At 55.4% G+C, this 25,995-nt stretch overlaps 1 protein-coding gene across 1 annotated transcript; it reads left to right on the top strand.

Annotated features, from left to right (window-relative positions):
- Positions 1 to 1,451: 1,451 nt before the first annotated feature.
- PCDHGC5 (protocadherin gamma subfamily C, 5) lies at positions 1,452 to 20,643 on the top strand. The gene is made up of 4 exons (XM_040975175.1): positions 1,452 to 3,914; positions 6,377 to 6,435; positions 15,673 to 15,761; positions 20,262 to 20,643. The coding sequence occupies exons 1-4, from the start codon at positions 1,452 to 1,454 to the stop codon at positions 20,486 to 20,488; spliced, it is 2,838 nt and encodes a 945-aa protein (XP_040831109.1). The 3' UTR covers positions 20,489 to 20,643.
- Positions 20,644 to 25,995: the final 5,352 nt, after the last annotated feature.

Here is a 25,995-nt window from a genome sequence, read left to right as displayed (position 1 = left end):
GCTCACAGAACTGGAGAGTGGAGAAGGCTGTGGTCCACAGGGGTAGGGCGCACCAGTGGTCTACATGAGAGCTGTGTTCTTTACTCTTCCTGAATGGTGGCGAGGGTGGGGAGAGTTGTCAGGTTTTGGAGTATCTTGACACTTGTCATCATCGCTCAATGGACTGAGGGAAGCTAAAAGTCCTTGCCCCATAGTATCCAGCACTCCATAACCCACTGTGGGTTAGCCCTAGCGCTAGCAAGCCCTAGCGCAGTAGCCTAGTGGCTGGAGTCCTAGCCTTGCATGTGCTGGGATCCCATGTGGGCGAGTCCTGACTACCCTGCTTCCCATCCAGCTCCCTGCTTGTGGCCTGGGAGAGTGATTGAGGACGGCCCAGAGCCTTGGGACCCTGCACCCGCCTGGGAGATCTGGAAGAGGCTCTGGACTCCTGGCTTTGGATCGGCTTAGCTCCGGGCGTTGCAGCTGCTTGGGGAGTGAATCATTGGACAGAAGATCTTCTCTGTCTGTCTTCCTCTCTGTACATCTGGCTTGCCAATAAAAATAAAATAAATCTTTAAAGGAGAGGAGGAAAAAGTTGGAGATGGGGTACAGACGGGGTACAAGGTGAGCCAAGGGAATAAAAAGACATGGATCAAAGTGGTAGCTGAGGTCTTCTGGCCCAGATCTTTAGGATTTCCAGTCAGGTACCTCCTGGGACTGGAACCACATGCAATAACATTAGAAGCAGGGGTGGGGAGCACTATCACATTGGGAAAGTTTCAAGTGAAATCATTTAATGTCAGATAACTGATCGATAGTGGAGGAACCGGAGATAGCCACTCACCCCGGCAGAATTGGGCATCAGGAATGAGGGAAGGTCAGACACAGGGCTTTGTCCCCATCCCCAGAGACAAAATGCTGTTGGTCCAAGGGAAGTAGTGGCAAGCTCCTAGATAGTGCTGGAATTTGCTGGGACAGAGCACTGAGAATCTTGTACCACCCTGTCTGCCCCGCAGAATACCATCTGAACCATCAAACTTTGCTGCCAAAGGGGCTAAAACAACCTGCGGCACAAAATGAGTGTGTGGGGGGGGGCTCGTGTGACACATTCAGAGTGCTCCCCGTTCGTTCCTAAGGTTTCCGGGCTCGAGGAGACTTCATAATTGGTTGAGAGCAGACAGACTTTTTGGCCAATCAGACGGAGAACTGAGGTGGGGGATCTGCTCTTCCTGCCTGCCTCTCCTCCTCCAGCCTCCCCAGCTCCACTCAGATTTAACTCCCTTCCCCCCTGCCACCCACCCCCGCCGTTCAGTGACTAAGAAGAGCTGCTGCAGGCAGGCAAAGCTCTGAGCAGTTTGTAAGGGGCTGGTAGGAACCATCAGAGAGATCTCGGCGGCTGCATCCCAAGGCCTGGGTCCACCTTGTAGCCCAGACAGCACAAGAGTTGCTCTCCAGGAAGGGACTTCTGGGTCATGGGGCCTGAGCCGGCAGCGCCACAGCTCACCGGGAGATGGCAAGTGCTGTGCATGTTGTCCTTGTGTTGCTGGGGCTGGGTGTCTGGGCAGCTCCGGTACTCAGTGCTCGAGGAGGCTGAGCCAGGAACGCTGGTGGGGAATGTTGCTCAGGATTTGGGCTTCAAGGTATCTGATCTGTTGAGCCGCCGCCTGCGGCTGGGCTCTGAAGAGAATGGGCGTTATTTCTCCTTGAGTTTGGTGAGTGGGGTTCTGGCAGTGAACCAGAAGATTGACCGGGAGAGCTTGTGTGGAGCCGGCACCAGCTGCCTGCTGCCAGTGCAGGTGGTGACAGAGCACCCCCTTGAGCTGATCCGGGTGGAGGTGGAGATCCTGGATCTCAACGACAACTCCCCCAGCTTTGCCAGCCCCAAGCGGGAGATGCACATCTCTGAGTCGGCCGCACCTGGGGCCCGGTTCCCGCTGGACAGTGCCCAGGATCCAGATGTGGGTACCAACACTGTGAGCTTTTACACCCTCAGCCCCAGCAGCCACTTCTCTCTGAACGTAAAGACCCTCAAAGATGGGAAGCTGTTCCCAGAGCTGGTGCTGGAGCAGCAGCTGGATCGGGAAGCTCAGGCAAGGCATGGGCTAGTGCTCACAGCTGTGGATGGGGGAACCCCAGCTCGCTCAGGGACCAGCCTCATCTCCATCATCGTGCTGGACATCAACGACAATGCCCCAGCCTTCCAGTCCTCAGTCTTACGTGTGGGACTTCCAGAGAATGCACCTGTGGGCACACTGTTGCTCCGCCTCAATGCCACTGACCCAGACGAGGGTACCAATGGCCAGCTAGCCTATTCTTTCGGAGACCACACGTCAGAGGCCGTACGGAAACTCTTTGGCCTGGATCCCACCAGTGGAGCAATCCATGTGTTGGGTCCCATAGACTTTGAGGAGTCGAGTTTCTATGAAATCCATGCCCGGGCCCGTGACCAGGGGCAGCCGGCCATGGAGGGCCATTGTGTGATTCAAGTAGACGTGGGGGATGCCAATGACAATGCCCCAGAGGTGTTGCTGGCCTCTTTGGTCAATCCTGTGCTGGAGAACACCCCAGTGGGCACCGTGGTGGGATTGTTTAATGTGCGGGACCGGGACTCGGGCAGGAATGGTGAGGTGAGCCTCGTGATCCCTCCAGACCTGCCATTTCAGATTAAGCCTTCAGAGAACCACTATTCTCTGCTGACCAGCCTTCCCTTGGACCGCGAGGCCACAGCCCACTACAGCATTAAGCTGCTGGCCAGCGATGCTGGCTCACCACCTCTACATACACAGCTCATCATCAGGCTCAACATTTCCGACGTGAACGACAATGCACCCCGCTTTGCCCAGCAGCTCTACACTGCCTACATCCCCGAAAACCGGCCCCCGGGTTCCCTCCTCTGCACCGTGGCTGCCTCTGATCCAGATGCTGGGGAGAATGCCCACCTCACCTACTCCATTTTAGGGACACAGATTCAGGGAGCCCCGGCATCGTCTTTCGTGTACGTTAATCCAGAGGATGGGCGAGTCTTTGCCCAGAGAACCTTCGACTATGAATTGCTGCAGATGCTCCAGATCGTGGTTGGGGTTCGAGACATGGGCTCTCCCCCATTATCTGCCAATGCATCCCTGCACTTGTTTGTCCTGGACCAGAATGACAATGCCCCAACAGTGCTGCACCCCCAGCCTGGTCGGGAACCCTCAGCCCCCCTGCGGCTCCCACGTTCTGCCCCAGCCGGCTCCCTGGTCACCAAGGTGACGGCCGTGGATGCTGACGCGGGCCACAATGCCTGGCTGTCTTATTCCCTGTTGCCCCAATCCACAGCACCGGGATTGTTCCTTGTGTCTGCACACACGGGTGAGGTGCGCACCACCAGAACATTATTGGAGGACGACGCTAACATGCAGCAGGTGGTGGTCCTGGTGAGGGACAATGGAGACCCTGCGCTGTCCTCCACGGCCACCGTGCTGCTCCTACTAGAAGATGAGGACCCCGAGGAGACCCCCAAATCCAGTGACTTCCTCACACACACTCCCGAGCGCTCAGACCTCACCCTCTACCTCATTGTGGCCCTCGCGGCCATCAGCCTCATGTCCTTGGTCACCTTCAGCTTTCTGTCTGCCAAGTGCCTGCGGGGGCAGGCCCACAGGGATGGGGGTGGGGGCTCATGCTGTGGCCAGCAGGCCTCCAACTCGGGGGAGTTCTATACGCAGTCGAGTCCCAACCTGCAGGTGAGCTCAGACGGCACACTCAAGTACATGGAGGTGACACTGCGGCCCACGGACTCACAGAGCCACTGCTACCGCACGTGCTTTTCGCCGGCCTCCGACGGCAGCGACTTCACTTTCCTAAGGCCACTCAGCGTGCAGCAGCCCTCCGCGCTGGCGCTAGAGCCCGAGGCCTTCCGGTCCCGTGCTAACACACTGCAGGAGCTGAGCCAGGTGAGGGCTGGCTAGCTGCAGCCTCTGGAGTGTGGCATGGCAGAAGCCACGGTTCCCGGACGGTCCATGAGCCTCTCCTTTCGGGCTGGCCGGTTGGTGGCCAGCTGCACTGCACCGGATTTTCTGTGGAACCGTTTGGACTTGGTGCGCTGGAAGCAGAGTGGCTGGGGTTGGGGTGGGGCTCCAAGCTCAGGGCTGGGAAGTGGTGGGTATTGTGCGCTGTTAGGCTTGGGACCGCAAGTCTGGACTGCTGGTGAATTTCTGGCGATTGTTGAGGAGCTGGGATTCTGGACGCCCTTGCAGTCAGCCCTTCCATGCGGAGGCTGTGACTTCTCTGTTAACCTCAGCGCCCTCATCTCTTCAACCCAACCCACTGCACCTGTTGGCTAGCCTCTGATGCGCAAGCTGACCACGCCACGGGGAGCTAAGCACACCACTGGCTTAAGTCCCTGTGCGGCTCACAGCCCAGGCTCTCACCGTGGGCGGCCTCAGACCTAAGGGTCCCAGTAACCACTACTCCAGGGCTAGCCAGGCCAACACTTAGTCCTCACCCTTGAGCAAGCCAGGCCAGACTGAGCCTGCTGCAAGGGAGAGAGACTCAGAGCCTCTGGCACCCTGCGGAGGGGTCACTGTGGGAGGCCCTGGGTTTGGTGCTGAGGCCTTTGACCCTCAGAAGCTTGGGGTAGGTGAGGTGCTGCAGAGCAGGCCTGGAGGGAGGGAATGAGCAGGTAGGTATCTATAGGACAGGTGGTTCCAGCAGTACCTCCTCCCCTAGGCAAATGGGGGTCTGAAGCATTCCAGGGGGTGTCTCAGTGGTGACCACAGTGTGTCCAGCAATCAGGGTCAGGGTTTTCAGGGTGACCAAAATGTTGGAGGCTTTGACAGGTCCTGGCTCCTTCAGCTGGTGGAAAGCCACAGCTGCACCAGACGCCAGGCACCCTTTGGAGGAGCTTTTATTCAGAATCTTTCAGCTTGCAGCAAACCAGGATTGGCTTTGGAAGCAGTCCCTTGGGTCACTCTACAACTGACGGGGACAGCCTCACTGGACACCTGTGAACACCACAGTGCGTCACTTGTCATTCCTGCCTCTGCTGTTGTCGGGGGGCCTGCATCCTCTTTGTTATTTTTCCCCGCGAGTATAACTGAGTTTCACAGTGGTCAGATGACCTGCTCAAGTTCAAAGTGAGTGGTGGAGTGTCTAAGCTGTGTCTGTCCAAGTGCCAGGCAGGTGCTTTGCTGTCTTGGCACCTGGAACTTGTGAAGCTGGAAGTGAGGAGAGGTTTATGTCTGCTGGGCTGGGGCACAGCTGGGGCTCTTGCCTTCCCTGGAGAAAATTGCCCGAGCTGTTCTTCCCTCACTGATCCACCACCTCCCTGCTGGACCCGCCTCCCTGATGTCTGCTGAGCTTCACCCGGCCCCCCTTTCCTCCCATCACCATGCCTGTGTCTCCCTGTACCATGTTAGGAGTGAGCAGTGGCTAAGAGCTGGACAACCCCATGCTCTTTCCCATGCAGCCTCCAAGGGTGCTGGCAAGCACAGGAGCTCCCTGGGAGGTACGTGGGCTCAGCTCACATCAGTGTCATCTGTGAACCTTGATGTGTGTCACTTGTTGTGTGTCACCTGCTGTTCTGGGTCTTGCTTCTCCCCAATGTCATCTGAGTGGCTCCTGCTCTGCTCCTGTCAGGCTTGGGGGACAATTCTCAGAGTTGGTGAGAAGATGGCTCTAGGAGTGATGAGACCCTAGTGGCTGGCCAGAATGGCACACCTTCAGCCAGGCAGGGAGGAGGCTACAGACAAGCCCCCTGGGGGTACCCTGGAAACTCAGCTTGCTCTGCTCTGAGCCTGTGGGAGCTCCCTCTCTCTGGGCTCCGGCCCAGCCATTTTCTGGATCCCACACAGAGCTGCCTTGTTCTCTCTCTCTCAGTCTTAGGCTTTGTCTGGCTAGGAGTCATGGGGGTGAGAGGTGTCCCGGGGCTTGGATGCCCTGCAGAGGCCTGGCCTGGCATGACTCCTAAGTTAATAATGTGTTTAGCCGTGGGAAGAGATCCTGGAGAGCCCCAGGACCCAGGGAAGTGTCCCTGGAATGGCTCCCGGCACCAGAAGGGTTACCGGGAGCAGCAGCCATCTTGCTGTGGAGGATGCTTTGTCCCCAGCTCGGGAGCTCCAGGAATTCCTTCCAGGGCTGGGAAATCTCCAAAGGCCTGCAGGGGTCCTGGTGGAGGCCCTCACCATACCCCTAGCCCCAGGAGCACACCAGATGCTCTCAGCACTGGGATTTGGGCTCAGGAGCTCCGAGACTGGGGATGAAGAATAAGGGGCCGGTTTCTGGGCATGCCCAGTAGGGTCACAGGAATGCCTCTTTGCCTCCACGCCCCCTCCTCTCCTTGCCTGGGGGGCTCTCTGGGGCGACTTCCGACTGGTCCCCCGGGCACTCAGTTCCTTTCCTTGTGCTTTCTCCACAGCAAGCTCCGCCCAACACGGACTGGCGCTTCTCACAGGCCCAGAGACCCGGCACCAGCGGGTAGGTGACCGACACCGCCCACCCTCTTCTCTGCGGCATTACTCAGCGATGACAGCGCGGAGGAAGGCGTGGGGTGGGGGCGGGGAGGGCACCAGCTTCTTTCCCGGGCTGGAGGCTTCTGGGAGGTTTCATCCTGTGGGGGGCTGGGACACAGACCCCAAATGGAAGATGCACGAAGATGCACACCCGCCCCGCATCGGAGCTCATGTGACAAGCACTAACCATCCCAACCCCCACCACTTTGCCTGTCTCAAAGTGTTCTCAAGCCGGTCTTTACCTGAGGCCAGAAGTTCCCTCCTCTCAGAAGAGCTGGGAGCAGGAGGAAGGGCTCCAGGGGAGGGAGGCGGGCAGCAGTGAAGGCAAAAGGCCGGTCCAGAGATGGACCTGAGGCCGGAAGGAAGCCCGTGGGAGAGCCCCAGGCTCCTGACGTTGGCTCGCAGCCCCCACTTCCTTAAGTGCCTGTCTTTGCTTTATCTCTGCCCCCTTCCCTAGTTTGCTCGTCAGGAGGCCCAGACCTCCACCTCGCGTCTTTCTGTCCCTCATCTTCTGTCCCTGCTGCAATCACTCCTGGCCCCTTGTGCCTGCCCGTGGCTTGGGCTCCCAGCACAAGCGCTGGGGATGAACCCGTGGGAATGCACTCCGTCAGTCCAAGCCGCCTTGTCCTTGATCTTGTCTCCTTTCATCAGTGCGCCCGTGTCCTCCCTCCAGCCTAGCTGTCTCTCCTGATTTCTGCATTCCCACCTGTGTCTGCCTGCAGTATCTACCCCCTCCCCCCACACACCCCAGTTCCTATTTGTCCAGTCTTTCTGTTAGCCCTTCTCTGTCTTTCCTGCTGTCTTCTCTGATGCTGGTGGTCAAGCCAACACACACACCCCCTCCCCAGCCCTGCAAACACAGGGCCTTTGATGGCTGCCCTGCATCACCCACGCCTCCCAGGCTGCCCCAGCTGCTCATTTCAATCAGGGTATGAATTCCTGCCCAGACAGGAACCCCCCCCCCCATGGGGGCAGGGAGAATGGAGGAAGAAAACCTCATCAGAAAGACCTATTGCTGAAGGGGCCTGAGGGGAGTGGGATGGGCTAGGGGCCAGGGCTCCCTGGGAGAAGCCAGCAGTCTGGACAAGTAAGAGCCCAGAGCCCCAGGCCAAAGGCAGAAGCTGGGCTGAATTCCCCACCCCCCTCAGGGCTCCCGCTGCGCCATCAGCCCAGCTGTGACAGATGCTGGGCTTCCGCCTCCGCCCTTCCCCCATCAGCAGCCGAGCCTGGCAGCCGCAAGGACTCAGGAGGCCCTGATGTGTCCTGGCCGCAGAGGCTCCAGCCCCTAGGCATGCACAGTCCTGTCACTGGCTTCGGGAATGTAAAACATTTCCCAGCTGACACCTGGAAGGCTCTCAAGCTCTCCTGGCCTCTGCCTTTGCCCCAGCTGTCTCTCTTCTCCCGGCGCCTTCCCGTAGATTGTCTGCATAGATTGTCCTACTTACTGAACATTCAGCAGCTACCTACTGAACATCTAGGAGCCAGGCCCTGTGCTCAACACTGGGGCTAGAAAAGTGCACAAGCAGACAGAATCCCTAAACTCCCAGCCTTGGTCTCAGCAGAGAACATGTAATTCCCAAGAAATCCCATAAGAAACAATTTATCCATCAGAGAATTCTCCTAAAAGGAGGACGTGAGGGAGGAGGGGTGAGGGAAGGCTGCCTGGAGGAGATGGCATCTGAGCGGAGGAGTTTAGAGTATTTTTGAGGAAGAAGAATTGTAGCCAGTCATTAGGGTCAGGTTAAGTGCACCTCCGAATGAGAGGTGAGGGGAGAAGGGAAGGACCTGGGGCTGCACTGAGACCACAGGAGTTAGCATTCAGTAGCTGCAGAAGCCAGCACAGGCAAGCGCCTGGGTGTGGAACCAGTCGGGGGGTGGGCCTGTCCGGATAGGGAAGGACAAGGAGCCTTCCCTGTGCTGCCATTCTTCTTGTTTTGTTTTGTGTTTTGATTGCTGTTATTTTTATTTAAGGAGCAGATTTACAGAGAGAAGGAGAGTCAGAGAAAGAGATCTCCTGGTCCACTGGTTAATTCCCAAAATGGCAACTATGGCCAGAGCTAGGCTGGTCCTAAAGTCGGAGCCAGGAGCTTCCTCCTGGTCTCCCACATAGATGCAGGTGCCCAACAGCTCAGGGCCACCCTCTGCTGCTTTCCTAGGCCATAAGTAGATAGCTGGGTAGAAAGTGGAGCAGGACACAGACTGGTGCCTATATAAGATGCTGGGGGCCACAGGCAGAGGCTTGGCCTACCATGCCACCACACCAACCCATTCTGATCAGTATGTCGGAGTGAGGAAACGAAGAGGGGGGGAAAGTCCTCCTATCCAAGGTCAACCCTGCTTCTAGCCCTCTCTATCATCTTGTCTGCTACCCTCCAAGCCCAATCGGCTCCAGCACAAAAGCCTCAGGCAGGGTCAGTGTTAAGTTTTCAGTAAGGCCTGATTCAAGTTCAAGCCAGTGCTAGGACACTCTGCCCAAACAAAAGGAAAAATGACTCACATTCTGAAATCCTGCCTGCCAAGGGCTCCCCTCCCTGTTTCTGGCCTTTCTCGGGTCAGCCTGTGGCTTCTGGTCCCAACAGCTGTTGTCCCAGGCTTGAACTCAGCAAGACATTTCTCCCATCTCAGCCTGTCCCCTGATCTGGCTGATCTCCGTCCCTGCCCTGCTCTCCACGGTGGTTCCTCACTCCCCTTCTTCAATTCCAGCTCCCTGCCCTGTTCCTCTGAGTACTATCACTGCTTGCTCTCATTCTCTCATTTCTCTCTCTCTCTCTCTTTCACACACACACACACACACACACACACACACACACACACACACACAGAGTTTGTTAGTTTGGGCAGTCATCCAATAAACAAGTAACAGCAATTTGATTTTTTTTTTTCTTATAAAATAATATATGCTCGAGACTGGCGTTGTGGCCTCGGGGATTAAGCTGCCACCCAGTGATGTGGGCATCCTATATAGGTGCTGGTTCAAAACCGGGTTGCGACACTTCTGACCCAGCTCCCTGCTGATGACCCAAGGGAAAGCAGGAAGACGGCCCAAGTGCTTGGACCCGTGCACCCACACGGGAGATCTCAAAGACACTTCTGGCTCCTGACTTTGGATGGCCTAGTCCTGACGATTGTGGTCATTTGGGCAGTGAACCAGCAGATGAGAGATCTCTCTTGTTCTTTCTTTCTCTCTCACCTTGCCTTTCAGATAAATAAAAATGAATCTTAAAAAAAAATAATATGTGGGCCTGGTACAGTAGCTTAGTGCCTAAATCCTCGCCTTGTTTCCACCAAGATCCCATATGGGCACTGGTTCTAATCCCAACTGCTCTGCTTCCCATCTAGCTCTCTGCTTGAGGCCTGGGAAAGCAGAAGATGGCACAAAGCCTTTGGGATCCTGTGCCTGTGTGGGAGACCTGGAGAGGCTCCAGGGTCCTGGCTTCTGATCAGCTTAGCTCTGGCCATTGCGGCCACTTGGTGAATGAACCAGCGGATGGATCTTTCTGTCTCTCCTTCTCTCTGTAAATCTGACTTACCAATACAAATAAATAAATATTTTTTTAAAAAAGTTAATTACAGAAACACAAGAAATGAGGACGCAGTTTAAAAGCAATACCAGCCATAACTTTATAATTTAAGAACTGCTACTAATTTCTTTATAAACTGGGAATGTTAAGCTTATAAAAGGGTAGAGGGTATATAGTAGCTTTGGGATTTAGGCTTTTTTTAAAGTTGAAAAGCAGAATGACAGGGAAATAAGGGAAGACAGTGTTCTCCTGTCTGCTGGTTTGCCTAGCTTCCCCTCCATCCAAATGCCAGCAGTAGCTGAGGCTGGGCCAGACTAAGCCAGGAGCCAGAAACTCCATCCAGGCATCCCGTGCAGGGGCAGGGACCCAAGTAGGAAGACAGACCGGAAACAGAGCAGGCAAGACATCTTAGTTCTTTGATGTGGAGTGCTGGCAGCCCAAGCAACGGTGTAACACTTTGGGAGCCCAACACCCCACCCCAAGATGCTGCTTTTTTTTTCAGATCCACATTTTGCATTTGAGTGAATATCTGTTAGATTTCTTCGGCCCTTTTACTGTAAAAAGCCTCTTCTTATATTTTCCCACAGTTTATTCACTGAGTCATTACCATTTTCATATGTCTTTCTAAACTTTATATAAACAACTTTTTAAAAAAATATCTGAACCAATTAAATAATTCATAAACTATTTGCATTTGGAATATCAAAAATGTTTATTCCCAGGCAACTACTATATATATACACATACATATATACATTTATATATATATATATATATATTTTAAAGATGTACTTATTTATTTGAAAGGCAGAGTTATAAAGAAAGAGAGAGAGACAAAGAGATCTTCCAGCTTTTGGTTCACTCCCCAGATGGCTACAACAACCAGAACTGGACTGGGCTGAAACCAAGGGCCAGTACCTTCTTCTGGGTCTCCCACATGGGTGCAGGGAGCAAAGGACCTGGGCTGTTTCCCACGCTCTCCCAGGTGCATCATCAGGGAGCCAGATTGGAAATGGAGCGGTCAGGACTTGAACTGACACCCACATGGGATACCAGCACTGTAGTTTGAGGATTAGCATACAACCCTAGGACCACTGCACCATTCCTGGCTGCTCTCCTTCTAATCCAGCTGCTTGCTAACATCTCAGCCCTTGTGGATATGTGGGAAGCAAACCAGCAGGTGGAAGATATCTGTCTCCTCGCATCACTGCCTTTCTAATAAATGCATAATTCAACATGAGCTGCTGTCAGGGTGGCTCTCATCTCTCCCTTTGTTTGAACATGATTCGGGCAGTTTTACCCTAACCCCCCTGCCTCTGGGGGACTCCACACGCACCCTCCCTGTGCCCCACACAGCCTCTGTAGGGCAGGTGCTTAGAGCCAGAACTGCCCAGGCATGTAGTGGGTGCTGGGGAAATGGTTAAGTACACAGAGTCCATCTCCTCATGAGTGCCTGGATCTTGCAGGCATTTTCCTCAACCTATGGGCTGCTGGGGGCCCCAGGGCCTCCCTGAAACCCAGCACAAGGCTAATGGTGAGAGCCCGGGCTTTGGAGGCCTGTTAGATGTGACCTCAGCTTGCAGTGCTGCCAGCTGCACGACTTGGGAAAGTTCTTCAACCCCTCTGAGCCCTTATTTGATCTGGAAGAAAATGCAGATGGTAGAACACGGTTCTGCAGGGATTCCTGAGGAGGCGATAAGGGAGAAGTTTCAGGATGCGGAGAACAGGAGGCTTAGGAAATGGTGGCAAAAGGCAGTCTCTGCCCTGCTCCAGGTTAGCCGGCTACACCCCTGTTCTCTCCAGCTGCCCACCTCCACTCAGTTCTGGCTAACCTCTGCTCTCTGACCCCTGCTGTCTGCCCTTAGCCAACCAGGCAGGCCAACTGGGCCCAGAAGCTCTCCTCTCTGCTGCACTGCCTCCCGACCTGCTCTCCCCCAGCTCTGGGCATGAACCTACCTGCCTTGGCTCAGAGAGAGCTGAAAATGAGGTGGCCCACACTCTCATGGAGACAGAAGGTGCTGAAACCCCACACTAAATCCTCATCCTCCCATAGAAAGGACCCCCCCCACCCCCATCCTTTGTCAGGTGCAAGGCTGACCTTTACAATTCCTCAAGTCTCCTTTCGTTTAAAAATACCTCCATGGTGGGGCAGGTGTTGTGGCACAGTGGGCTAAGCTGCACTTCATGCCAGTTTGACTCCCAGCACCACTGCTTCCAGTCCAGCTTCCTGCTCATGCGTACTGGGAGGGAGCAGGTCATGCATGGCCCACACGCTTGGGTCCCTGCCACCATACAGCAGGCCTAGTCCTGGCTTATGCTCTCACTCCCTCTGTCTTGCAGAGAGATGGAAATAATAAACATTCTAAAAATATACAACAGAAAACAGCTCAGTGGCTTCCCAGAGCTCTTAGGATGAGAATAAACTCTTTGAAGTCTGCTCCCCGCCTCCCCCGCGGCAGCCGCCCTGTGTTCTCACTCCTTGGGGTTCAGAGTCGTGGGGTGGGCGTGCGGTGCCTGCTCTGTGCATGAAACCCTCTTACCCCTCAACCTGGTACTTATCATTTTTTAAATATTTGTTTTCTTCATTTGAGAGGCAAGGTTAGAGAGAGGCAAGGGGAGAGACAGAACTCTTCCATCTGCTGGTTTACTCCTCAGATGGCTGCCATGGCCAGGTCTGGGGCAGACCAAAGTCAGGAACTTCCTCTGGGTCTCCCATGCAAGTGGTAGGGACTCAAGGGTTTGGGTGGTCATCTGCTGTTTTCCTAGGCTGCTAGCAGGGAGCTGGATCAGAAGGGGGGGGTAGCTGGGACTTGAACCAGTGCCCACATGAGATGTCACTGTTGCCTTCAGTGTTGCAAGTAGTGGCTTTACCCACTATGCCACAACTTTGGCCCCTTCAGCTTTTTATGTAGAAAAGTCCCCCTCCCCTGAAAAAAAATATGGAAAAAAAGGTTTGAACCCTTCAAAAACTTGAAGAAATAATATGATAAACACCCAAATGCTCTTTTTTACTCTTTTTGCCTACATTGATGAACTGTTACCATTTTATCTACCCTAGCACATTTTCACCCACTTTGATTTCTAAAGCATGTAGAAGTGAGTTACAGTCAGCAGAACTTTTGAAATACTTCAGCAGGCACCTTCCAGGGACAATAGCAAAGGAATCATTGCACTCACACCCTGGCGTGCTGTTCTCCAGCACGTTTTCATGCATGCCCCAGTACGTCCTGTTAACTTGTTTGTTCATATACAAAACCAACTCTGGATTCAACCAAGGAATACAAAATGGAAAGCCATATATACAGAGAGAAGGAGAGACAGAGGGGAAGATTTCCTGTCCACTGGTTCACTCCCCAGGTAGCTGCAACAGCTAGAACTGAGCCAATCCAAAGTCAGGAGCCAGGAGCATCCTCCATGTCTCCCACATAGATGCAGGGTCCCAAGGCTTTTGGGCCGTCCTCAACTGCCTTCCCAGGCCACAAGCAGGGAGCTGGATGGGAAACGGGGGCTGCTGGGATTAGAATCAGCACTAATATGGGATCCTGGTACACGCAAGATGAGGACTTTAGTCACTAGGCTACCGCGCCGGGTTCCCACCATTTTTTAAAATGCCCCCACAAGCTGACCCTTGCATTATTTGCTGGTTGCTTGTTTGGATTTAGTTTTAGGTTAGCCAGTGTTAGTAGAAGTATTCCATGAGAGGTACTGTTACTCCCCACCACATCACATCACATCAAGAAAGAATGAGAGAGATACAGGGAGAAAGAGATCTTCTGACTGCTAACACACTTCCCAAATGGCTGCAATGGCCTGGGGCTGGATCAGGCTGGAACTTCATCCAGTTCTCACACATGGGGTGGCAGGGGCCCATGGACTTGGGCCATCTTCCACTGCTCTCCCAGGCACATTAAGGCAGCTGGATCAGACACAGAGCAGTCAGGACTGATATGAGATTGTGCATCAGAAATGGAGCAGCGGGGAGTCGAACTGGCACCCATATGGGATGCCAGCACTACAGGTAGAGGATTGACTTGTTATACCACCGCCTTGGCCCCGGGAATATTTCTATCATGTTCTCAGGTATTACCCTAGCACTTAGCCCATTGTGGGGCATATAGTAATCGTTCAACAAATAGCCATTAAATGGGCAGAGTTCTAACTTTTCTCACTTTTGAAGGAGAAAACCAAGATTCCTGCTTTCCCCTGCAGCCCTAAGTTTATTCTGCTCTCTGGGCCGGGGCAGAGGGCACAGGCAGCAACCATGTGTTCTTTGTGAAGCCTGAGATAGGGACCTGCAGAAGGGGAGAGGCCGGAAGCAAGGGTCAAACCAGCAAAAACCGGAGGGAAGTCTTGGTGGTGTGAGAAACACACATGCACACTTTTTAAAATTGCTTGTGAATTTTTATTTATTTATTTGAAAGGCAAGGGGGTGGCCTTTCATCTGTGGGTTCATTCCCCACATTTCTGCAAAAACCAAGGCTAGGCCAGTCCAAAGCCAGAAGCCAGAAACTCAATCTGGGTCACCCATGTGGACAGCAGGAAGCCAAGTACGTGAGTCAACCTACTGCTGTCCACCAAGGTGGACGAGAGCAGGAAGGTGCAGTGGCGCTGGCCCTGAACCCTGGCACTTTTGTCTGAGAAGGGGGCATCTTAAGCACTGTCTTAGCTGCTGTTTCCAGGGTCTGCTTGCTACCACGCCCTGTTGTGCCTTGAAGGCCCAGTGGCCTGCCCTGGAGCCCAGATGCTCCTGCGTCCAGCTCAGTGGCCGGTGGCCTCTCCAGTGGCCTCTTCCCACTCACCCAGCCAACTGTTTCTTGAGGAACTTCTCTGTACCAGGTGGCACCAGCGTTTCCCTGGTAGAAAGATTGCATCAGGACTCCCCTCCCCAGCTCCTACTCTCTACAAATTAAAATGACCTGAGCCTTGAAAAATGCAACCCTCCCCCCAAAACTGCTTGAGAATTGTCACCATGGGAAACTCCAAGCTGAGTTGAAATTCCTTAGTTTTTATACCTCAACATTTTTGATCATCAGGAATGACTTCATACTTGTACAATGCACAGAGCTTCTAAAAGTCTTAACGAAGTCCAGGAGCCAGGTTTTCCTGGGTGCTGCAGTAGGAAGTGCACGAGCCCCTCCTCCACGGGTTCCACGGGGTACAGGTACAGAAGCTGCTACCAGAGCAGGCCCAGGGCTTGGAGTGTGACAGAAGCACCTGATCTAGCCTCAGCTTGGGGATCCCCTCCCCAGTAAATTTGGTTCATAAAGAGGGGAAAATTGAGTTTTAAAAAGTTCTTTCTCCCTGCTGCAGGATCTCTTGGGGTGTCCTACATGTCTGCCTAGGTCTTCTCTAGATCCCCACCCCTTTCTGTAGCTCTGGGACCTCCTCGCTCATTTCCTGCCCTTACTGCTCCCTGGAGGGGTCTCTCTGCCCCCCTGCCACAGTGAGCCTGGCCCCTTACAGGGGGCGGGCGAGGGGAGAGCTGGCATCATCAAGTGTGTTGGAGGCAGTAGAGACCCAACTTGCAGCCTGCCCGAGCTCCGGCTTCCACGGGGCTAGCACGTCCCATGTTGCTGAAAGCAGCAGGTGTTGGGCACCGGGTGGCTGTGAGATGGGGGCTCAGGAGGGCGTGAGCCTGCCTGGTGGAGGACACTGTGTTGACCACCCCACTCTCTCCCCAGTTCCCAAAATGGCGATGAAACCGGCACCTGGCCCAACAACCAGTTTGACACGGAGATGCTGCAGGCCATGATCCTGGCCTCTGCCAGTGGTAAGTAGTGCGGCTGTGTGCAGTGACACGGAAACCTGGGGTCTAGGGGTGCATCCTGCAGCTCCCATGCCCAGAGCCCGGGTGTCAGCCAGCATGGTTTCTTTAGTTCTTTGGGCTGGTCTGTCAGACCTGGTGGCATAAAATCAGGATAAGGAGCCCCAGAGGGGAGCCAGCAAGGAGTCATTAGAGAAATGGGGGAGGGCGGGGCTAACTTACAGGATCAACTAGAAGGGGGCAGCATGGCTGGGTCCTGACTGCCACTTCCCATGCTTATGACCGGTTTGTCCCATTTCTCTCAATGTGTTTCAATGTGTTTGAGGGACAGGTGCATGAGCAGGTAGCTGGATCAGAAGTGGAACAGCTGAAACCCAAACCTGCGCCCTTTTAGGATGCAGTCACATAAGGCAGAGGATAAATCACTTGAGCCATCATGCCAGCCCAGATTACTTTTACTGACCTATGACTAATGCCTGTTGTTACGGACTGGAGCGGCAGATCCTGACAGGGAGGCTGACAGAGGATTAAGGCCCTGGCCTACATGATGAACTGAGCTCTGGGCTGTAGCCTACATGGACTGGCAGGTGGAGACTCAGGTAAAAACCCCAGTGATCTCCATAGTCCCACAGGGCAAGGCCAGGCTGATGTCAGGCACCTGTGTCAGTGGATCAGCAGCACTGCAAGGTTATCACATTTGATAGTCACTGCCCAAAGATCCCCAAGTTTTTTTTTTTTAGGATTTGTTTATTTTTATCACAAAGTCAGATATACAGAGAGGAGGAGAGACAGAGAAGATCTTCCATCAGATGATTCATTCCCCAAGTGACCGCAACAGCCTGTGCTGCGCTAATCTGAAGCCAGGAGCCAGGATCCTCTTCCAGGTCTCCCATGCGGGTGCAGGGTCCCAAGGCTTTGGGCCGTCCTCCACTGCTTTCCCAAGCCACAAGCAGGGAGCTGGATGGGAAGTGGAGCTGCTGGGATTAGAACCGGCGCCCATATGGGATCCTGGTGCATTTAAGGTGAGGACTTTAGCCTCTAGGCCACTGTGCTGGGCCCAGCAAGCCAGTTTTCAGGCTGATCACTTTGTGTGGCTGGCAAATGATCTTATAAATACCCAGGTGGCCCTTGGCAGGAAAAAAAGAAAAAAAACCTCCCCCCTTGCTATTCCCAGTTAAACTGGAACTTCACATAAACTGCAAGTCCTGTTCTGAATCACCTCTCCAATGGCATGTGACACCACAGAACAAAACAAAACCAAAAAAAACCCTCAAAAAAAGGACTGCTCCTCTACCTGGAATTCCAGGCTAGCTGGGCACCCTGTGTTTTAATTTGCTAAATTTGGCAACCCTACTCCACAAGTGAGATTGGGTGGGGCCAGGCCTGTGGCTGGCCAGGAGGGAAGGGCTGCCGGCCTCCTGGGCAGAGGGGTGGCCGATCTGGAGAAGGCAGAAGTGAGTCCCTAGAGGCAGGTGGCATGCCTGGCAGTGACCCAGCCAGGCTCTTGAGGAAAGTAAACAGGGCGGTATGGGCTGTGACCTCATGCCCTCGGGCCAGAAGGCAGGCTTTCTGGCAGAAATCTAAAGGTTACAGACAGATCTGAAATCAGTATTTACAGCCCAAAACTCTCCCAGAGGGTTGGAGAGAGGCTCTGGGAAAGCCCAATCACGGTCAGGACTCCACCCTGCAGCCCCCCCAGGGACCTGCCCCCAGGCTGAGCCTGGCCCCCAGGACCGGTCCCTGGGGGTGGAGGTGACTGTGGGGTCACTCTCACTTTCCTAGACTGAGAAGTTCCTGGAGCCCCGCCCTCCCCTCCCCCTCCCGAGGGGCTGTAGAGCTGGGCCAGGAGGAGGGAGCAGGCCGCCACCTCCGGTGATTTTTAAATAAACATCTGGGGGAGGTGAGCCCTCCAGGAGGCTGCGGTTTGTAGCTCAGCCAGCTCTGGTCCTGCTGGCTCAGGCCTCCAGGGCTGCCTGGGCCCCAGGGCTGGGATTGGCTGTGGCTGCAGAGCTGGGGGGGAACTGGATGAGCTGCTCCCACCTCCTTGGAGACTGAGGGGTGGGGAAGGGAGGGGTGTGGTGGGAAAGGAAGGAGGTGAACTGCGCCCTCACCTCCTCTGGCCACTCCCCCCCTCCAAGACCCTCAGGCCCGCCCCTGTGCTTTTCAAGTCCTTGTATCTGATTTAGAGGAAATCCAGATTCTCCCCCAAGGTGGGTGTTCCGGGAGACCTGGACAGGTGCTGGCACCCAACCCCTTCCACACAGCATCCTGATGACAGAACTGGCCAAAGCATTTCAGTCCAAACGCCTCCAGCGTGACACATCTCTCCCTCCTGGTCTGCCCAGCTTGGCTGCAGCCCTCGTGATGTCCAGGGGCTGGCGGTCCTTTCTACCCACTTGGGGTGCTTCCACAGATGTGGTGTGCACACGGGATGTGGGTGGGCCCTTACTGTCTTCCTTTTCTTGGCTCTATTCTCTCTGCACAGATTTTTTCTTCATTTTCTTCTATGTGCCCTGGGGGCACAATAAGACTCTCCCTGGCGCCTCTGAGGCCCCTCCGCTGCATCCCCTAAATCACTCCGGAATCCTGGCTCTTTGAAGCTGGATCAGGGCCCCTCCTCCTTCCACTGGGGGGTGGGAGGAGAGGGGAAGAAGCTGGAGGCGGGGCCTAGAGGACCTGCTCCCTGCTGGAGTCAATTAGGGAAAACTGGGAAATGTCAGCAGAAAGAAAGGGCTGAGGGAAGGGGCCAGCCTGAGGGAGGGAGAGAAGGAGGTGGGCGGCTTCCCCACCCCTGCTAGGGAGCATGGGGACCTGGGACGCCTGCAGGGGACCTGAGCGCCCGGGGCGCAGGCGGGAAGTGGAGGCGCATCTCTGCTCGCTTCTCTTCCGCCCTCCCCCTTCCCAGGCAGGCTTTGAAAACATTTCCTGCCTGTCTCTTTCCCAATCCCTGGTTGCGGTCCCAGGATTACTCAGCCTCTCCGGCCTCCGTCACCGCTCCGGGGGTCTAGGGTGGGGGGAGGTGAAGGGAGTCGCTGGCAGCCAGGCTGCTGGTCCTAGGCTTTTAACCCTTTCCCTGCCTAAGAGGATGTCAGGGCTTCGGGCCGGGAGCCCTAAGGAGTCCCCGAGTCACTGCACGTGCACCCCGATCCCAGTCAGGGGAAGCCAAGGGTAAAGGTGACTTCGCACTGGAGGTGCTTACAAGGACTGCATTGCGGAAAGCTCTGCTTCATTTAGTCCTCAGGGAGGGGCTGGTAAAGTCACAGCATCTCACAGGGACACCAGCTTGAATCCTGGGTGTCCACACCCAATCCAGCTCCCTGCTCATGTGGCTGGAAAAGCAGCGGAAGATGATCCAAGGGCTTGGGCCCCTGTACTCACGTGGGAGACCCGGATTAAGCTCCTGGCTTCCAGTGTGGCACAGCCCTGGCCTTCCTGGTCACGTGGACCTGACTGCTTCCTCTTTCTGCCTCTGTTACTCTGGACTTAAAAAGCAAAATCTCTTAGAAGCTCGGGTGAAGCACTTGAGTGCTTCTCAGTCTTGAATGTGCAAATAGAACACCTAGGGAGCCCATTAGAATGCTGATTCTGAGGCCTCTGAGCCAGACAGGGTGCCTCTCAGATCCACCCACCCTCCCCCTTTCTTGGGAACAGCAGAAAGTGGGGGTGCTCCTGGCTTTTGGCTGAGCCCCTAATCCATCCTGTACCTTGGCTGTCTGGCCCTGGAGTCCTCACGCTCGCTCGTTTCATGGCACAGAGCTCACACCTCTGAGCCCAGGCTGCAGGTGAGGCTGGCTCCAGCCCCTCTGGAGGGGGGCCTGAAGCCCACTCTCACCTATGCTGTCTGATAGGACTGTATGCTAGTCTTTACCTACTCTAAGCCTTAACTCCCTCATCTGTAAAAGGGACCCATTTCACATACCTTACTGTTGAGACTCCACAGACGTGAAATACCCAGCAGTGGGCTTGAAATGGAGGCCTTATCCGTACCTGGTGTTTGGCGCTGGCTGGAGAGGGCAGATGAACCCTGGTGGCTACCGTTAAGACCTGTGGTCTAATGCGAAAGCCAGAGACCCCCAGGAAAAGGGCGGGGCAAGAGCTGGAGAGCAGTGTGTGCGCCCCAGACCAGGGCAGCTACCTGTAAGTACTTAACACCTGTCAGGCACTCCTCAGGCACTCCACCTGCAGCTTCTGAGCCAGCCTCACCCAAGCCAGAAAAGGCAGATCCTGTCATCCTCCGAGGTCTGCAGGTCAGAAAACATAGCAAGTTCAGGCAGATTTGCCACGATCAAGCTTAGCAAGACACAGAGCTAGCCGTCAGACCTAGAGCTTTGCCCTCTGGAGAGTGAGAAGTGGACAGAGGTAACTTCCGCGATCCCTGCGTTTTTAGGGTTCCCTGTGCTCAGGGCCTGAGGTGCTTTGCAGGCATTGCTAGGTCCTTATGGCTTCAGGAGGGACCCTTCATCAGCACCCCGATCCATCTGAATTGAACTTCCTCTGTCTCCGCAGAAGCCGCTGATGGGAGCTCCACCCTGGGAGGAGGCGCCGGCACCATGGGTCTAAGTGCGCGCTATGGGCCCCAGTTCACCCTGCAGCACGTGCCTGACTACCGCCAGAATGTCTACATCCCTGGCAGCAACGCCACCCTGACCAACGCTGCCGGCAAGAGGGATGGCAAGGCTCCGGCAGGGGGCAACGGCAACAAGAAGAAGTCGGGCAAGAAGGAGAAGAAGTAACGCGGAGGCTGGGGCTGAGGCCGAGAGCCACAGGGCAGCCTCCCACCCCAGCCAGCCCAGCTTCTCCTCACCTTGTACCCAGGCCTCACAGCATTTCAGGGTTCAGCCCCAGGATACTGGCTGAGGCCCAGGCCATGCTCCCCTCGGGAAACAGAAAAAAAACAAGTGCCCAGTCAACACCCCCTCTGCCCCCAGGGGCTTGAATATGCAAAGGGAGTTCTGTCCGGGAACCCCCCCATCCAATCAATTATTGTCCCATGGGGGTCAGTGGGGTTAGTATAGACAACCAGAATCATTCACCGCACCCTGTTTAGTTACACCTGAACTCCACCATCTTCCAAATTGATCAGGCCCATCCATGCCCCAAGTCCCTGCTGCCCAGCCCACTGGCCACCGTGAGGTCATCAGGGCATTGAGGTAACAGGTGACCCGAAAAGGATCATGGTTCTCAAGTGCTGGAAAGGCCTCTTGGCCTCTCCTTCGGTTCTGTCTCCCCCCCAAAGCATGGTTTGGTGCCAGTCCTTCCACCTCCTCCCAGAGGCGGGGACCAGTGCTCAAGGTTTTTTTTTTTTTTTTTTTTTTTGGGTGGGGGGCATGGTTACCATCCCCATGGTACTGATGCTTGCTGGATTTATGGAGGGCATTTTGCTGCCAAGACTCTACCAAGGCCCTGGGGACCATTCTTCCGTTCCGTTTTTCATTGTTTGATGTTCCAACTGCATGCTGCGACTTCCCACACCCCTCCTCCAACAAGAGACTTCACTGCATGTTCCAAGACAGTATGGGGTGGGAAGATAAAGAAGGGAAGTGTGTGTATGTGGATGGGGGTTGGGGACAGACAGAGCTTGACCTGTTGACGCATGGGGTCAGTCAAAGGCGCTGCCTGTTCCCAGGTACTAACCAGATCCCCTCTCCCCCAGATTCCAGCACCCCCAGACTGAGCATAAGCTGGACGCTCCCCTCCCACAGAGGGCTCAGCCCAAGAAGCCAAATTGGGGCTGAGTTAGCTGGACCAATGGATTTAAACTGGCATTTCAGTCCAAGGAAGCTCTGCATAGGCTTAGGACCAGGTCCCTAGGAGAGATCGGAGGGGCCTCTGGGTGCTGGGTACTCCAGAGGTGCCACTGAGGGAAGGGCCTGTGGAAGGAGGGGCAACTGGGCAAGTCATGGCCCCTGGGTTGGGGAGGCAAGGAGCTAGAGCAAGGACCAAGTGGGCTGGAAGTCACAGCCCGCGATGGGGCTTCTCCACTGGGCTCCTTCACTCCTCAAACCATCGTCCTTCTCGCCACCTTTGCCAGGTGCCGTTCCTTCTCTGTAAGGCCACCACCCGGGCCTCCAGCCCGCCCCCTAGTGGCCAGAGCCTGGTTAAAGCCCCCCAGTGCCTCCTTGTGCATAGACCCCCTCTAGCCTCTCTTTCCGCCCTTCACTCCACCCCCCCACCCTGGGTCCCGGGCATCTCGCGGGGCTGCGAGGAGTGAACCCCAGCCCCTTACAGTAGTGTAGATCCCCCTCTCCCCTTGGCTGGTGTAGAATAGCCAATAGTGTAGTGCGGTGTGCTTTTACGTGACGGCGAGTGGGCAGTGGGCGGCGGGCTCCGCGCAGCCGTCTGTCCTTGAACCTGCCTGCGGCGGCCCGTGCTGTGTCTTGTGCTGTGTCCACGCGCTTTGACAACCCCCTCCCCCATACTGACTCCTTCCTATAAGCGCTTCTCTTAGCATAGTCACGTAGCTCCCACGCCCTTCCTGTATCTCACGCAAGTTTTATACTCTAATATTTATATGGCTTTTTTTCTTCGAAAAAAAAAATAATAAAAAGGTTTCTTCTTGAATGGTTGAACGTTTGTGTAACAGATGGAGATCCCGGCATGTTGTGGATGCAGCAGCGGGCTAGGAGGCGCCTGCTGGAAGGACGCAAGGACAGGGTGGCGAGTGCTGGTGGCCTATGTGTGTCATTTGTTGTTGGATTACATGATGGGTTGCGTGTGGCGAACCATCATGGCTGTGCATGTTCGTGGTGCTGGGTACGACCGAATGGAGCTGTGCAGATGGCTCGGGGGAGGGAGCTCGGAGCGCCCGCGCGTGCGTGCGTGTGCAGCGGGCGGTGCGGTGTGCGCGTGGCCGCTGTCTCCAGGCAGAAGAGGAGACCCCGGCGCGGGCGGGGGCGGGGAGAGGATGCTTCCTTGGCTCCCGCTGGTTTTGCGCTAAGATTACCTCTGCCAATCACCCCCGGCGGGCTCCGTGGGAGGAGGGTGGGCTCTCCTTTGCCCGCCCCCCTCCACCTCTGGTGACGCTGGGTTTGGGAACTTGGGGGGAAGAGGGGAGTGAGAAAGAACACCGCGGGAGGCGATTTTCCCCCAGTACCGTGTCTGTAGCCTGGGTCTTAATCTTGCCATCACTGCTCTGCAGCAAAGCCCAAGAAACCGGAGGGCTCGGGAGAGGGCAAGCGGCTCGTCCTCCCTCTTTCTTCTCGTGGAGCCTCTCCACTCACGCGCCGGCTCGCCCATCCCCCGCCCCTTGCTGCAGCCTCCGTGCTGCACAGTGGGTAGATACCCAGATTATGGCAGCCAGAGAAGATTCGGGAACGAGGCTGGGGAAAGGGTGGAGGAGAGAAAGACAGACTGACCCAGCAGGGCTTATTGGGAGGATCAGCGAGGGCAAGTCCAAGGGGGCCAGGACCCGAGCCGAGCAGGCACATTCTCTCGGATGGCGGGGGTGGGGGAGACCTACAGGTTTTGCCAGCCCGTCTGTTGTCATGGAAACCAAGCTTTCCAGAACTAAGCATCGGGGCGACTTCCTTGCGTGGGCGAAAGGGTGGCGTGCACGGCTGCCGAGGTGGAAGCAGAGCCAGGCTGCGCGCAGGGGTGGGTGCCGGGCGCCTGGGTTCTATTCCAGGCACGACCTCAGGCTGGCAGAGCTCGTGAGCAGCTGCGGTCAGTCCCCTAATTGGTATGTGTGCTTGCGACGCCCAGAAACAGAAACGTGTGGCCTCAGGAGGAGCAGACGGAGGAATCAGGCAGCCCACCCCCACACCTCCGGATGGCCTGGGGAGGCAGCTGCCCAGGGCTATTTCAAAGGCTTTTATTTCTGGTTGCAACTCTGTAGTTTCCCCCCCCCCCCAACACACGCAGTCCCACCCTGTGTGCATGCCAGGTCCTCTGGCTGCTTGCAAGGTTTCTTTGTGTGGGTCCCCACGAGCTCAGACAAGTCTGGCTCTGGTGCCCAGTCATGGGGGCATGACCCAGCAGCATCCAACCTCAGAAGGGCAGGCTCGGTTTCCGGCCTGGACACTTGGGAAGGCCTGCAGCCCTTGGGAGCTCAGGCTGGCCTGCTTAAGCCAATTAGTATTGATTAGGTGGGCCTGGGGGGAGGCTCCAGGTGAGGGGGGCGTGCCCTGGGAACGGAAGGTAGATTTTGCGAGAAGGCGGACCTAGCCCCTCTCCTTCCACCTTCACCACGGTCTGCCGGACAGACGGACGGACCAGCAGCACCCAGCCGAACCCTGGGATAGGGACTTCCAAACCGTAAGCTCATGGATTTTCTTTCACTTCCTGGATTTTCTTTCACTTCTATTGCCCCAATCACCTGGTGGTTGCAATTACTGGGTTGGTTCGGTTTCCAGCGCTGTCTTCCACTGGAACCAATGGGTGTTGCAGTTCAGCCTGGTTCTGTCCAGCACACACTCGGCCCTCACATAAACCAGCGGGAGCTGCAGCCTAAAAGTAGCCTGTGTTAAGCTCATATAACTCCGAGGAGTGGGGGACGTGAGAGTAACTGTGTTAAACGTGTGCTGGAGGCAGGGGTCGGAGTGGCGAACTAGCAGCCGGCAGCAGAGTTCTGAAGGCGGCAGGCTGTTCTGCTGAGGGCTGGCAGAGAAGCGAGCGCCTTCGTGGAAGGAGGCTGTGCCCAGAGTGGAGATGTGGATGGTAAAGGCCTGCCGAGGTCGTGGGTCAGGAAGTAGACCGCTGTCGTTAGGCAGCGCTCCTTCGGCAACATGCGGGCCTGTTTGCCTGTTACTGGGGCTGGCGAGGCAGCCAGGCCGCCCAGGGTTACTAGGAACTTGGTTCTAGTGTGTGAAGTGCTCCCAGCCCACTCCGGCCTCAGTTCGCGCAGACCCAGGTGCGGCTTATGCTGGCGCAAACCCAGGTGCAGCTTATGGCGCAGCCCATGGCGTCTCCAACCTGCTGCTAGTTTGGCTACAGTTCCTGTGTCCTGGTTGCTTCCATGGAGGGGAAGCCTGCGAGGTCAGGCAGACTGGTGTTGCAGGGTTGCAGCCCCGGTGTGGGGGTGATGCTGAGTGGAGTCCCCAGGAAGCGAGATGCTCACTTAGGAATGGCGCACTGTTTGGGTGAGGACAGCTGTGGAGGCCGGGATGGTCTGGGACACCTTGGTGTTGGGGGTGGGGGGGATGCGGAGGGATACCAGCAGGGGTAGAGCCACCACACGGAGTGGCGCGTGCAAATCTGTTGTTTGAGTCGCGGAGCCTGTGACCTGTGTGACCTGTGACGTGGTGATGCTGTTGGGTTTGGGCACGCCTGAGAGAGGCTATTAGTGCAGGGGCAGTTTATTGAAGAGTTGGACAGACTGCTTCCTCATGGAGAGGGCCTGGAACCACTTCCACATAGGGGGTGGCCGTGTGAGGGAAATGACCATGTAGGGTGTGCCACACTGAGGTTTTATACGTTTTCACGTGGGGGATGAGGACAATGGTAAGGCAGCAAGGATATTGCTTCTGGCAGGTGTGTGTATCTGCATACGGGGTGTAAGGCAGCAGCGTCACCAGGCAGGGCACGCTCAGGCAGTAACTGCAAGGTGGCCAGCAGGCTCATCATGGCTCTGCTCTAATTTGGCCAACGTTATGCTCCGCTCAGCCTAGCATCTGCTTGCCTTGCTGGCTTTTCATCTCACTTTCATCCAATTGTTTCTTTTTCTTTTTGATACCTTTTTTTATTATTAAATTTTTGACAATCTTTACGTAATTAGGGCAAAAAGGTTCAAGGACTACAGGAAAGTGGGTAAGACTATTATCTCCACATTGTTTCCTTCATGTATCTGAGGTAAAGGGGGCTATTAAGGGAGAAGCCCCACCCAGTCTCCCACCCACCCCAGGACCCTGATGTGGGACACGCTCCCCGGGTCTTGCTCAAGTGGTTTTGATAGTTCAACAGTTCTGAATTGCTGCCAATCTCGCCGCTCCAAGCACGATGAGGTCATTGAAGAATTCACTGATTGACATAGTCCATCTTAGAGTCTCCGTTTGCCCAGGTTTTCACTGCCAACATATGGCTGAGGTGGTTGATTGACTTGTTCTGTCCTCTGTCTTTCATGGTTAGGGTTCTGAGTCCGGCAGCTCGATTAGGAAGCTCCCCAAAGAAATTTTGAGGTGTTCCCAGACCAGATTCTTGTATGTACTAGCAAGTACAGGGCCCAGCTCAGTCTATCACCCCAATCACCTGGTGGTTGCAATTACTGGGTTGGTTCTGTTTCCAGTGCTGTCTTCCACTGGAACCA

This window comes from Ochotona curzoniae, unplaced genomic scaffold (assembly GCF_017591425.1).
Source record: "Ochotona curzoniae isolate NIBS_2020 unplaced genomic scaffold, NIBS_Ocur_1.0 contig_1, whole genome shotgun sequence".
In the NCBI taxonomy this organism is placed as follows: Eukaryota; Metazoa; Chordata; class Mammalia; order Lagomorpha; family Ochotonidae; genus Ochotona; species Ochotona curzoniae.
This window is presented reverse-complemented; position numbering and strand designations above follow the sequence as displayed.